The 13743-nt window shown below is 40.2% G+C and overlaps 2 protein-coding genes across 2 annotated transcripts in view; one reads left to right on the top strand and one right to left on the bottom strand.

Annotated features, from left to right (window-relative positions):
- The window catches only part of LOC135082449 (Fanconi anemia group J protein-like), a 95007-nt gene that overhangs the window by 64025 nt on the left and 17239 nt on the right, over positions 1-13743 (top strand). The window lies entirely within an intron of this gene.
- LOC135082187 (fatty acid-binding protein 2-like) lies at positions 10339-13410 on the bottom strand. The gene is made up of 5 exons (XM_063976957.1): positions 13354-13410; positions 12943-13056; positions 12309-12478; positions 10970-11077; positions 10339-10473 (listed from the first exon to the last, which is right to left on the bottom strand). The coding sequence occupies exons 2-5, from the start codon at positions 13013-13015 to the stop codon at positions 10414-10416; spliced, it is 411 nt and encodes a 136-aa protein (XP_063833027.1). The 5' UTR covers positions 13016-13056; positions 13354-13410; the 3' UTR covers positions 10339-10413.

Below are 13743 nucleotides of genomic sequence, written 5' to 3'. Positions count from 1 at the left end.
GGTTCGACTTCCCTCCATTGCAAAGCGGATGACAGGTGACAAACAAAGGTTTAAAACCTTTAAGAAAAAGATTATGCACCACGGACAATAAATTAAATTAAGGGGGCCTATCTTATGAGCAATTAGCAACTACCTGCCAATAATATTTTTCACAAAATCGCTTAAAAGCACGGAAATTTTTCCTTGTCGCGACAAGATCGGTGTAATAAATTGCGGAAACAGATGTATGTTGTATTGAATTAAGCATTATATCACGTTCATGTTTCCAAAGATCACACTCCCACAAGATATGATGGGCAGACTGCTCATGACTGACATCATCAGTGGAACACTCGCAAAAAGGAGACGGAACTAGTTTGAATTCGTGAAGTTTATGTTTAAAGTTGCCATGTCCCGTGAGGAACTGCGACGAGCAATGGTCGATTTCTAACCATCGCCTAGTTAGACGTTCGCGTACATTCGGGAAGAATTTATATAAGTGACGTCCTTTGACTGACGTATCCCATCTTTTTTGCCATTCATTAAGTAAATCTTCTTCAACGACTTCTCGGGAATCAAATAATCGACTTATTTTAGAACGATCGCGGCTATTTAAGAAATCGGAGGTTATATTTTCCCTTGATGTGAAGTACATAGCCGCACGCTTTTGTACCTCTAAGTCGACCGGCAGTACACCAGCCAGGACTGGCAGAGCCTCCGTGCTCACAGTTCTGTAAGCTTTGCAAAGAAAAATCAATGCAAGGCGTTGACTTTGGAGTAGTTTCCGTCGAGCGGCTCCTATAGTAGCTCTGTCAGCCCAAACTGGTGCACCATAGCAAATGGAGCTTAAATAAGTGGCCGAATATATTACTTGGAGGATTTTAAACGTTAGACCCCACGTCGAGGTTGAAATGTGACTTAAGGCATAAAAGTTCTTTTTAGCTTTTTAATAATAATAATAATAGTTTATTTCCAAACCATAACACTAATACAGCTTAAAATCTTAATCACATTAATTAACAAACTTCGTGTTTAAGCAAATTTGTTGTTCCCCTGACCTTCAAAATAGGAAAAACCTGAGCTTTGAAGGGTCAGTGGTTCGGCTCGCGATATGGGTATGGGAATTCTTACAATGTTCTAAGTTTAAACATTACTGTGAAAAGATATTATTATGTGAATTTAAGAAAAGAAATATAAAGTAGATAATAAAACGACAGAGAACTGTAAGTGTTGCTTGTTGTATAAGTGTGTGTGTGTGTGTGTGTGTGTGTGTGTAAGTGTAGGAATGTGTAGGTGTAATGTATATAAGTGTAATTGTTGTCTAGGACAACAAATCCTCAGTGTCAGTGTAGCCAAGATTTTGTAGGTACAATCTTAACTTCTTTTTAAGCTCAAACTTGTTTAATTTATGTATTTGTAATATTTTGTCTAGTTTATTGTACAATTTTGTGCTTAAGTTGTGCAGCTGTTTATCAGCGAAAACAGTATTAGTGGTGGTTACAGGACAAGGTGGTTTGGGACGACGTCTAGACTCTGATGGACAGTTTACTGGTATAGTCGGGTGTAGCCACAGGGTGGTCCGAAGGATATGTAATTGTCTAACCGTGAGTAGATTGCATTCCTCATACAGTTGTGCAGTTGGGTATCTCCAAGGCCTTCTATACATAACCTTAAGTACTGCTCTTTGTGCGCGTTCAATTTTAATGAAGGTTGTCTTGGAGGTGCCACCCCACACTGGGATGCAGTAGAAAAGGATTGACTCACAAAGCGCAGAGTAGACTGTTGACAGGGTATCTTTATCTGCAGAATTGCGCAAAGTCTTGAAGATGAAAATCATCTTACGCAGTCGACATGCTACAGATTCTACCTGACTATGCCAGTTTAAGCAGTGATCTACCTGTATACCCAGGTATTTCATTATAGTTGTATTTTGTAACTGGGGGCAGTCGCAGTTTAGGGACCCACTGGAGCATTTATGGGCACGTATCTGAAGGCTTTCATGCGGAGGTTGAGTACAAGAACGAATTGAAAAAGTTAAAACTTTCGTTTTGTCAGCGTTCAGCGTAAGAAGGTTAAGCCTTAGCCAATTCATGATAATTCTAAAATAGTTTTCAGCCAAAGCGAAAGCCCCAGCCCAATCACTTCCTGAGACAGCCAGAACCGTGTCGTCTGCATAGGCTATTATTCGAGAGTGGGGCAACTGTAAGTCACAGAGCTGGTTAACATATATTAAGAATAGTGTGGGCCCCAGTATACTCCCTTGAGGAACTCCGAAGTCAAGAGCCTCTTGGTGGCTGACAAATTCTCCTATCTTAGTACATTGCGTCCTTCCCGATAGATAATCGGAAAAAATACTTAACGCACATCCTCTTATACCCAGTGCATCCAACTTCTTCAAGAGTAAGGGGACAGAGACAGTGTCAAAAGCCTTGGAGAGATCCAGGAAAATACCTAGACATTTTCTATTACCGTCAACCTCACTGACTACGTATTCTACAAGTGAGGCCACAGCGTCCTCGGTAGATCTTCCTCTCCTGAAACCAAATTGATTATTTGAAATTAGGTTATTAGCTTCGAGGAAGGAAACCAGGCGGCGATTTAGAAGACGTTCAAAAATCTTGGACAATGTAGGCAACACCGAGATTGGACGGTAATTATTAACACTGGCTCTGTCCCCACTCTTATATATGGGGTGGACAATTGCCTTTTTCAAGGCAACTGGAAATCTCCCAGTTTTTACTGCTAGGTTACATAAGTGGGTAATGACGGGTATAAGAACTGGACAGCACTTGAAGATTCTGGCTGACAAACCGTCCCATCCCACTGCACAGTCATTCCTAAGGCTCATAACAATGTCCTGTACCTCCCTTTCATCAATCTCTAGAATAGCCATCGAATGAGGAGGAGAGTACTGATGCTCGGGGGGTAGTTCGTGAGCCTCAGAGTTTGGACTTGGCTTAACCTTGGCTGCCAAGTCTCTCCCTATATGTGCGAAAAATGAGTTCACAATGTTAACACATTCCATCGGATCATTATTTAAATTTAGAAGTTCTGTAGGTGGTTCAGCTACTTTCTTAGAATTTGTGACATTTTTAATGATCTCCCAAGTTTTCTTAGGGTTATTTCTTGCATTAGCAAATTCAGCTCTTTCATAATCTCTCTTTAGGCGTTTTAAAAGATTATTACAGAAGTTCCTATAACGTTTGTATGTAATTTGAAGTGTCATATTAAGTGGATTTAATTTAGCCTTTTTATGCATGCGATCTCTATTTCGTATGCATCTCAGCAAGCCCGTGGTAATCCACGGTTTTAGGATTCGCTGCCTGCAAGGAACTGTGTGCGAGATGGTATTGTTTTTTTGTGTAGATATTAATATGTCAAGGAACTGATCAGTAGCCTCATCAACATTGTCAACGCTTAAAATACTAGAGAAGTCTGCTTTTTCTAAATCAAGTGCAATCTGTGTAAAGTTGGTTTTATTGATATGTCGGCTTGCTTGGCTAGAGATAGACTTGGCAAGATTCAGGTTAAGAAGGACTGGAAAGTGGTCAGTTAAAGATGTTTCTATAACTAGAGTCCTAGATTGAAGTTTTGTCTTTAAAATAACATGATCCAAGCAGTTACCCAATCTAGTTGGAATTTGGTGTGCTGGTAGCATGCCATGGGACGCTATAAGATTTAAGTAGTCGTGAGAATTTGGATCAGTGCTGTTTGCCACCGATCTGTTTAATGTGCTCGACAAAACTAAAGTTTTTCTCTAAAATTAGTCCGAGATAGCAAACAGATTCCCGTTTTTTAACAGTTATTTCATTGAATTTAATGCGAGGCAAAACTTTAAGATTACCTTTTAATAGAAGCTGATAAGTTTTGTGAGGGGAAAACTGCAAACGATTCCTGTCTCCCCATTGAGATATTAAATTCAAGCATGTATCCGCTAGATTTTCAAGCTTTGATCTAGTGTCAGCCTCTATGAAAAGGAGACCGTCATCAGCGTACCCGGTTAACGAACAGCCTTCGGGTAATGGTAATGCTAGAAAATCATCGAAACCCAAATTCCAAAGGTAGGGCCCTAGGACCGATCCTTGGGGACAGCCGCGCGTGAGCACCTTTGATTCAGCATGATGGCCGAGTTTTAATTTAGTTGTACCGTTACAAAAGTACGAGTGCAGTAGTGAATATATATTACTATAGCATCCACGAACTTTCAGTTTTAAGAGCAGGATCGGCCACCAAGCATTGTCGAAGGCACCTGAAATATCGAGGAATATTCCTACAACGTACTTTGTCACCGAGGACGTCACTTTTTGTCTAACAGATATTACTGCATCTGCAGTAGACGTCCCGTCGGTGAAGCCAAACTGCTGCTCGTGAAAAATTGGACCACCCGGTAGCAAACGCGGCACTACTAATCGCTCTAACAGTTTACCTAATGAGGGAAGTAATGTAATAGGTCGGTACGATTTAGGATCTTCGGGCGGTTTGTCACCTCCCTTTGGTATAATTTTAATAAATCCGCGACGCCATATACTCGGAAACACGCCCTCCGAGATACAACGAGTGAAAACATTAAGAATATCCGTTCCGGCTGTTTTACACGCTGCTTTAATCATTTTATTTGATATTTTATCTTCGCCCGATGCTTTGTTTAAGGGTAAACTATTTACTATATCGTAAAACTCCCCTTCCCCCCCCCGCCCCGCACGGTGTAGTGCTAGCGTACGGAGCTCTCGGGAGTTTTTGCTTATAAAAATAGATAAATCGCTTATAAGTGTTTGTGAGTGTAATAATCGGTTTGTATGTGACACGAACTACGGAAACTGTAAGTTATTCTGTCTATTTATCGCCTCGTTTGTGTTTTCTGGTTAAATATTCGGTGAGTAAACATCTTTTTTATTTTCTCTCGTTGCGGGTGTTTGATAAAATCGGCCCGCGCCAACCGAGGTGGCGGGTCGACCGTAAGCGCGCTGCGTCAGCGGTGCGCGTTTCCATTGCGCCCGACTATAAACTCGTCCGTCATGCCTTTGTTCAACGATCAACCCGTCGACGTCGCTAACGAAGTGTTTCTCCGTAGCAATTTAACGCAACGTTCTCCGCCTAGTGTAGGAAAAAGGACACGTAGCGAAGCATTATCTCCAACAAATGTGTCGCCATCGTCTTGTAAACGCGTACAACTATCGGATTCGCCCGGTCTAGACGATAATTCGACGGCACCGGATCAAACACAGTACGACTTAGTAAATGAAGCCGCGTCGTATCTTACAAAAATAAATGTCGTCATTAATTCACTCGGTTCGCGAATTGACGTTAAAAATCGGTCGACAGTTATGGATATGACACAGCGAGTCACGGCAATCGTATCTTTACTGGCATTAAAATCATCATCAACCGAGACAAAATTGGTCATCGCGCAACGTGACTTATTAGAGGCCAAAATCAATAAAAATTGTAGTCAAAATAATGTTATTGGCAATGTCTCAAAGCCCACCTACGCAGAAAGCCTTAAGCTAAAAATGCCTAAAGTCGCTCCGGCCGCTGCGGCAATGGAAACACGCACGCCCCTTCCCTGTGTCGTTGCGTATCCCACTAGTGAGCGCTCGGCCGAGTTCGGCTCATCATCGGCGACAAAACAAGCGTTGATGAAAGCGATCAATCCTACGGACGACGGGTTTCAAATTGTAGGTTTAAAGAAAACGGCAAATGCGGGTGTAGTACTTCGCGTAACGAACGAAAACCAAATTAAAAAGTTACAATCCGTCGCCGGTATTAAATCCGCGGGCTTACGTTTAGAAAAACCGAAAGGACGTCGACCTAGAATTCTTGTTAAAGACGTACCCGCAACATTAGAAGACGCCGCATTTATGTCAGCTTTGTATAGGCAAAATATTAAGGATGAAATGTCTATTTCTGAAGACAATTTTATTAAGTCAACAAAAATAGTTCGTCGTCGTGTTTTAAACAACGGTAGAAAATGGATCGGTTTAGAGCTCGAGCCCGAGATTCGTAAACATTTGATAAATACAAAGGAAAAAATTTTTATTGATTGGGCTACCTGTCGCTTTAACGATGACGTAGAAATAGTTCGTTGCATGAAATGTCAACAATATGGTCATGTTGCGAAATTTTGTACGGAAAAATCTAGCTGTTGTGGGTATTGCGCCGAGGCCCACGATACGAAAGATTGTATTAAAAATACCGCCAAAGACTTTAAGCCAGTTTACGCGGCATGTAAACGTTTTAAAAAACCAAACGACCATTTAAGCGGTTCGCCCGACTGTCCGAGTTATAAGGCAAAATTAGAACAACTAATATTAAATACTGTTTATGGCTAAAGTCTCCATAGGCCAATTAAACCTCCATAACGATAAAATTGCTACGTTGGAGTTGGACAGACTTATTGTAGAATACAACTTAGATTTCGTGTTAGTACAAGAACAATATCAGCGTGTCGGCGTGCGCTGCAAAACTATTCAAATTAATAACAGTGCACGCGCCGGTATCTATGTGTCACGCGCGTCTACACTCACAATAACGTCTATTGCCAACCTTTCTTCGTCGCATTGCGCTGTTGCGGAAGTATCCTCCCCATCCTTCTCCATATTTGTCGTGAGTTGTTACTTTCAATATTCTGACCCGGTTGGGCCTCATCTACACCACCTACGCTTTGTATTACAGTCCCTAACAGGGCGTAGGGTTATCATTGGAGTTGACGCGAATGCGTCATCTCCACTTTGGCACGGCAAGCTCCGCTCGACTGATGTGGAGCGTCGCTCAGCCGTGGAAGACTTCATAGCTGAAATGAACTTAGTTATTCACAACACCCCTAATGCACCACCAACCTACAGTAGCCCAACGGGCGAGTCTTATATTGACGTCACGCTTTCTAGCGCAGACGTCCAGCTGGATAGGTGGCGTGTCCTCCCCGACGCGTCTTGTAGTGATCATCGCTTGATAGTGTACGAGTTTAAACCAATGTCGCGACAAGACACAGTTCATGAGTGCAACAACAACTATAGATATAAATGTCGTGGGGCCGACTGGGCTTTTTTCAGTACTCTTTTTGCGTCTCATGCCAAAGATTTTACTCGTGCCGACCTGAGCGCGACTGATAGTGCAGAAATTATGTCCGATACTTTTACGTATTGTGCAGATGTTGCGATTGGTCGCGCTCCAACTAGAGGTGTACGTAGATGTGATTGGTGGAATGAATCGCTGGTAGAAATTAGGAAGAGGTTTCGCCGGGCTCGCCGTAAGCTTAACATACTTCGAAAGGCAAATGTTACTGGGGATGCATATGAAAATGCTTTATGTTCTTTGAGGGTTGCCAGGTCCCATTATCGAGCTGCTGTAACTAAAGCCAAGGGCGTGTTACTGCGGAAAACAGTCGAGAGATTAGAAAAAGAGGGTCCGTGGTCTCCGATATATCATGAATTCAAAGCTAACCGTAAATTAGATATTGCTTATATTTCTAACATAAAAATTAACAACACTCATACGGTGGGTGTAGAGGAAACAACAGGTGCTCTTCTTAACGCGCTTATACCCGACGATAGTGTGGCTGACGATAACGATTATCATCGGGACGTCAGAAATGCTATTGCGGTGCTGCCTGAGTCGCCTGTGTCTTCTATTCCTAGCCTTGATGAGTTTTACGATATAGTAAATAGTTTACCCTTAAACAAAGCATCGGGCGAAGATAAAATATCAAATAAAATGATTAAAGCAGCGTGTAAAACAGCCGGAACGGATATTCTTAATGTTTTTACTCGTTGTATCTCGGAGGGCGTGTTTCCGAGTATATGGCGTCGCGGATTTATTAAAATTATACCAAAGGGAGGTGACAAACCGCCCGAAGATCCTAAATCGTACCGACCTATTACATTACTTCCCTCATTAGGTAAACTGTTGGAGCGATTAGTAGTGCCGCGTTTGCTACCGGGTGGTCCAATTTTTCACGAGCAGCAGTTTGGCTTCACCGCCGGGAAGTCTACTGCAGATGCAGTAATATCTGTTAGACAAAAAGTGACGTCCTCGGTGGCAAAGTACGTTGTAGGAATATTCCTCGATATTTCAGGTGCCTTCGACAATGCTTGGTGGCCGATCCTGCTCTTAAAACTGAAAGTTCGTGGATGCTATAGTAATATATATTCACTACTGCACTCGTACTTTTGTAACGGTACAACTAAATTAAAACTCGGCCATCATGCTGAATCAAAGGTGCTCACGCGCGGCTGTCCCCAAGGATCGGTCCTAGGGCCCTACCTTTGGAATTTGGGTTTCGATGATTTTCTAGCATTACCACTACCCGAAGGCTGTTCGTTAACCGGGTACGCTGATGACGGTCTCCTTTTGATAGAGGCTGACACTAGATCAAAGCTTGAAAATCTAGCGGATACATGCTTGAATTTAATATCTCAATGGGGAGACAGGAATCGTTTGCAGTTTGCCCCTCACAAAACTTATCAGCTTCTATTAAAAGGTAATCTTAAAGTTTTGCCTCGCATTAAATTCAATGAAATAACTGTTAAAAAACGGGAATCTGTTTGCTATCTCGGACTAATTTTAGAGAAAAACTTTAGTTTTGTCGAGCACATTAAACAGATCGGTGAAAAAGCTAAAAAGAACTTTTATGCCTTAAGTCACATTTCAACCTCGACGTGGGGTCTAACGTTTAAAATCCTCCGAGTAATATATTCGGCCACTTATTTAAGCTCCATTTGCTATGGTGCACCAGTTTGGGCTGACAGAGCTACTATAGGAGCCGCTCGACGGAAACTACTCCAAAGTCAACGCCTTGCATTGATTTTTCTTTGCAAAGCTTACAGAACTGTGAGCACGGAGGCTCTGCCAGTCCTGGCTGGTGTACTGCCGGTCGACTTAGAGGTACAAAAGCGTGCGGCTATGTACTTCACATCAAGGGAAAATATAACCTCCGATTTCTTAAATAGCCGCGATCGTTCTAAAATAAGTCGATTATTTGATTCCCGAGAAGTCGTTGAAGAAGATTTACTTAATGAATGGCAAAAAAGATGGGATACGTCAGTCAAAGGACGTCACTTATATAAATTCTTCCCGAATGTACGCGAACGTCTAACTAGGCGATGGTTAGAAATCGACCATTGCTCGTCGCAGTTCCTCACGGGACATGGCAACTTTAAACATAAACTTCACGAATTCAAACTAGTTCCGTCTCCTTTTTGCGAGTGTTCCACTGATGATGTCAGTCATGAGCAGTCTGCCCATCATTTCTTGTGGGAGTGTGATCTTTGGAAACATGAACGTGATATAATGCTTAATTCAATACAACATACATCTGTTTCCGCAATTTATTACACCGATCTTGTCGCGACAAGGAAAAATTTCCGTGCTTTTAAGCGATTTTGTGAAAAATATTATTGGCAGGTAGTTGCTAATTGCTCATAAGATAGGCCCCCTTAATTTAATTTATTGTCCGTGGTGCATAATCTTTTTCTTAAAGGTTTTTAAACCTTTGTTTGTCACCTGTCATCCGCTTTGCAATGGAGGGAAGTCGAACCTTAATTTCGAACTCCTCCTATGTTCTTCTGATTAATTTCGTTGCGGGTCCAATGACAGTTTAACTTTCCCCCGGGACAAACTTGACCTTCATTGGTTGGGTTTTTGTGGCGGTCAAGCTGTAGATCCTGGCTACACAGGAGTTGCAGTGGTGGGAACGAGAGGTGGGAATAGTCCCGTTTATATCGTAAAACTCATCAAGGCTAGGAATAGAAGACACAGGCGACTCAGGCAGCACCGCAATAGCATTTCTGACGTCCCGATGATAATCGTTATCGTCAGACACACTATCGTCGGGTATAAGCGCGTTAAGAAGAGCACCTGTTGTTTCCTCTACACCCACCGTATGAGTGTTGTTAATTTTTATGTTAGAAATATAAGCAATATCTAATTTACGGTTAGCTTTGAATTCATGATATATCGGAGACCACGGACCCTCTTTTTCTAATCTCTCGACTGTTTTCCGCAGTAACACGCCTTTGGCTTTAGTTACAGCAGCTCGATAATGGGACCTGGCAACCCTCAAAGAACATAAAGCATTTATGTTCGTTAGATAAGTAAGTAAACTCTTTTTTTTGTTTTGCAATTTTTATTAAAAAAAAAAACAACAATTGCTTAGTAACGTGGAATAATAAACTAAAGAGAGACAACGTTCTACGAACATAGAACGTACGTCAGTATAATCATAATATTATTTTATTATCAACAAAAAAGTGCAACTAAAGTTACATCAATGGTGTTTTAAGTTTTACTTAAATTGTCACTGTCATCTTCTTTAATAATTATAATTTATTGTTTACATATCACATTAATAAAATTAATTTAGTATATTTACATCTTACAACAATATTTTAATGGCCAGTCTTTTAAATCAAGAAGTACAATTAACTATTAATAATATGACTACTCGACTAGTTTGTAAACCCGTTTCACTACAGTGTCCAATCCCTCCATGGTTGTCGTCTGAAACCAAACAATTGAAACGTGAAAAGGTGTACAGCACACCAATCTGCTCGTAAATATTACTATCTTATGTAAGTAATTAAAATAGATGCTATTATGCACAAAAAAAATGTATTGCTGGTGTGACGGACTCTTGTCTATGGACTCTGCATACTCCTTAGGCCCAGAACAGACGGTGAAACGCAACTGCAACGAAACTGCAACTTTCTGATGATTCTGATGAATGAAACTGAAACTGAAAGTTTCAAACTGGTCGCGTCATGTGTGGTCTCTCAACGGACGCTATGGCAGGAACTTAGATGCAATTCAAAAGTAACTAGCAGTTGCAGTTTTGTTGCAGTTGCGTTTCACCGTCTGTTCTGGGCCTTACTCTACATTACTCATTCATAACCCCTTAGGTTCTAAGTTTCAGCTGTACTCGTATATGCGTGAAAATGTAGAGTTTTGTAACTGTTAGCTAAGATATACAAAATAACAATTACAAAATAACAATTACCACGAGCGTCTCCTCTGGACCAAACACTAGTTTGTGTGTCGACACGCCACCCTTGTCTCTCTGTACGTGATTCATCACGTTCCCTTCAAATGTTATCATTCCGGTGACCTGTGAAATAAAAAATAATAATAACAAAAACCGGCCAAGTGCGAGTCGGACTCGCGCACCGAGGGTTCCGTACCATTGACTTATGAAATTAAAATTATTATTTTTTATTTAAGTTATTAGTATGAAAGATTACGCGGTAATAAGCGGTTTACGATTTACGAGGTATTAAAAAAAACTACTTACTAGAACTCGTTCAAAACAATTTTCGTTGGTAGTTTTTATAGTAATGTACATCATATGTTTTTTTTTTATTTTTAATTTACTTATTTTAGAAGTTACAGGGGGGGGGACCAACTTTTTTCCACTTTGGAAGCGTCTGTCACGCAAACTATTCGGTTTAGAAAAAAAATGTTTTAGAAACCTCGATATCATTTTTGAAGACCTATCCATAGATACCCCACACGTATGTGTTTGATGAAAAAAAAATTTTTGAGTTTCAGTTCTAAGTATGGGGAGCCCCCAATATTTATTATTATTTTTTTATTTTTGAAAGAAAGAAAGTATTTATTTGATGCATCAAAATCTTAATGCGGTTCACAGAATACATCTACTTACCAAGTTTCAACAGTATAGCTCTTATAGTTTTGGAAAAAAATGGCTGTGACATACGGACGGACAGACGGACGGACAGACAGACATGACGAATCTATAAGGGTTCCGTTTTTTGCCATTTGGCTACGGAACCCTAAAAACTCATTCCCCTCATAAACTAACATTTATTCATCGTGAAAAAGATTATAGGCTGTCAATAGATTCCTTCAATCTATGAAGCATGGGCATCAGTCTGCCTATTTGCCCATGTGGTGAACTCTCCTAACACAAGCATTATTTTAGCTTATTTGGAGAGATCAAGGGGAGGAGTGTTAGTATTACTTACTGAGTGATGGTATAAGGATCTGAAAAGTGGTCGCTTACTATGGGCCTCATAAGAAGGCTAAAGATCACCCAAAGGGCGATGGAGCGGGCTATGCTCGGAATTTCCCTGCGTGATCGAATCAGAAATGAGGATCTTCGCAAGAGAACCAAAGTGACCGACATAGCTCGCAGAATTGCTAAAATCAAGTGGCACATAGCTCGTAGAGACTAATTTGGTAATCTATTATTAATAAATAGAAAAGGTTGTATCTTAATAACAATTTCACTCGGGAAGTGGAGATGCGATCTATGATGAAGCGAGCTTGAAACATAAGCTTACAGAAAATGCCTTATACAAATGATAGGGTTTTGGTACCTTTTCACCGCCAGGCGAGTCAGCTTCGTATTCCACGCCGGGTGTGAACTCCACCTCCCAGTGGAATAAGGCCGCGTGCACAGTGAACGTGTAAGTCCCGCTCTCGTTGCGCCGCAGCGTCTGCGTCGGCCGCACGTTCACGGCTATCTTGCGCTTGAAGTAATTCAAGCCTAGAAAGATGACAAGGGATATTGAAAAAATATATTAGGTAAAACATAATAAAGCCTACACATATAAATATGTAATACTCTAGCAAGAACGATTCAGTATTATTCAATAATGTTTCTGTTTAATCAATAATTCAGTTTACGTCTACTTATTAAAACAAAAAGATAACATTTTTACATATTATCATTGTAGTGTAGGTATTAGTATTTAGTACCTACTACTTATTTCTATTGTTTATTTTTAGGCAACAACTATAATCGACATTATTTTATTATGATCCAAACCATCAAATATTCTTGCATCAATAAAAACTTGCTCTAGCAGTGTTCAAGAAAGTAGAGCTACGTAAATGGTCAGCATCCTGATGGCTTTGGTCAGCTTGACGTGAACTGATGATGATTATTGGAAAATTAACTCTAATCATTTAACCACTGAGGTCATTGTTATAAAACTAAGTTTCGCTTACCTTTGTACTCGAGGTAGGCCTCAAAGTTCTCCTCGCTGACCATCACGTAGCTTTTTCCCAAATATTCTTCCATTTTGTTTCCATCGACTTCAACGACACTCGTAGACTGTTGATCTGTAATCGTGCGTTATGTTATCAGTCCATAACAAATTCTTATCACTGACACATCGTGAAATCTTATGTTTAAATATAAAAAATGATTTCTATCGAAGTTAAAATTAATTGAATTGACAACATGCAACTTTTTGAAGTAAAATAAGATAAAACCTCAATCTACAAGTATTTATTAGATTTGTTTGTTTGATGTTTTTATAGAAACGTTAATTTTAATTCAGATTTTTTCTAATCCCGGATCATCGAAAAGTCACGCTTGTGTTGTGAATAGCAAAGTAAGAACTCTTAAACACTTACCGGAACGACCGATTCCGACTGAATGATGCAATCAAATCTAACTTTTCTATTAGTATCATCGTGACAATACGTAAAGTACGTTACCCTAACGGCAAGGCCAAGCGACAATGTTAATTTACACTAATTTATACATTATTTTTATTTGATTGGAGCATCCATGACTTGACGGTTTTTTAATGGGCTAAGGTCAGTTTTTATGTGATGGATATTTATTTATTTTACGTGATATTAGTGTCAATCTAATAAATATTATAATGAGGAAAGATTTGATTATTTGTTGTATTGATATGCTCCGAAACTACTGGACCAATTTGTATGGTATAAGTTAATATGTAGTAAGTTCGGTCGGTTTTTTGAATCAGTAAGAATTCACTTTTACTATACGAGTAG

The sequence above is a fragment of the Ostrinia nubilalis genome, chromosome 21, assembly GCF_963855985.1.
Source record: "Ostrinia nubilalis chromosome 21, ilOstNubi1.1, whole genome shotgun sequence".
NCBI lineage: Eukaryota > Metazoa > Arthropoda > Insecta > Lepidoptera > Crambidae > Ostrinia > Ostrinia nubilalis.
The sequence above is the reverse complement of the archived record's forward strand: the minus strand, read 5'-3'. Positions and strand labels throughout refer to the sequence as shown.

Excerpts from the sequence above, each read along its gene's own strand:
- LOC135082187 (XM_063976957.1), bottom strand. The coding sequence starts at position 13,015 with ATGGAAGAATATTTGGGAAAAAGCTACGTGATGGTCAGCGAGGAGAAC. Across the intron at positions 12,479-12,942 it reads GGCCTACCTCGAGTACAAAG|GCTTGAATTACTTCAAGCGC; the intron begins GTAAGCGAAACT and ends TCATCTTTCTAG. Across the intron at positions 10,474-10,969 it reads GTCCAGAGGAGACGCTCGTG|ACGACAACCATGGAGGGATT; the intron begins GTAATTGTTATT and ends GTTTGGTTTCAG.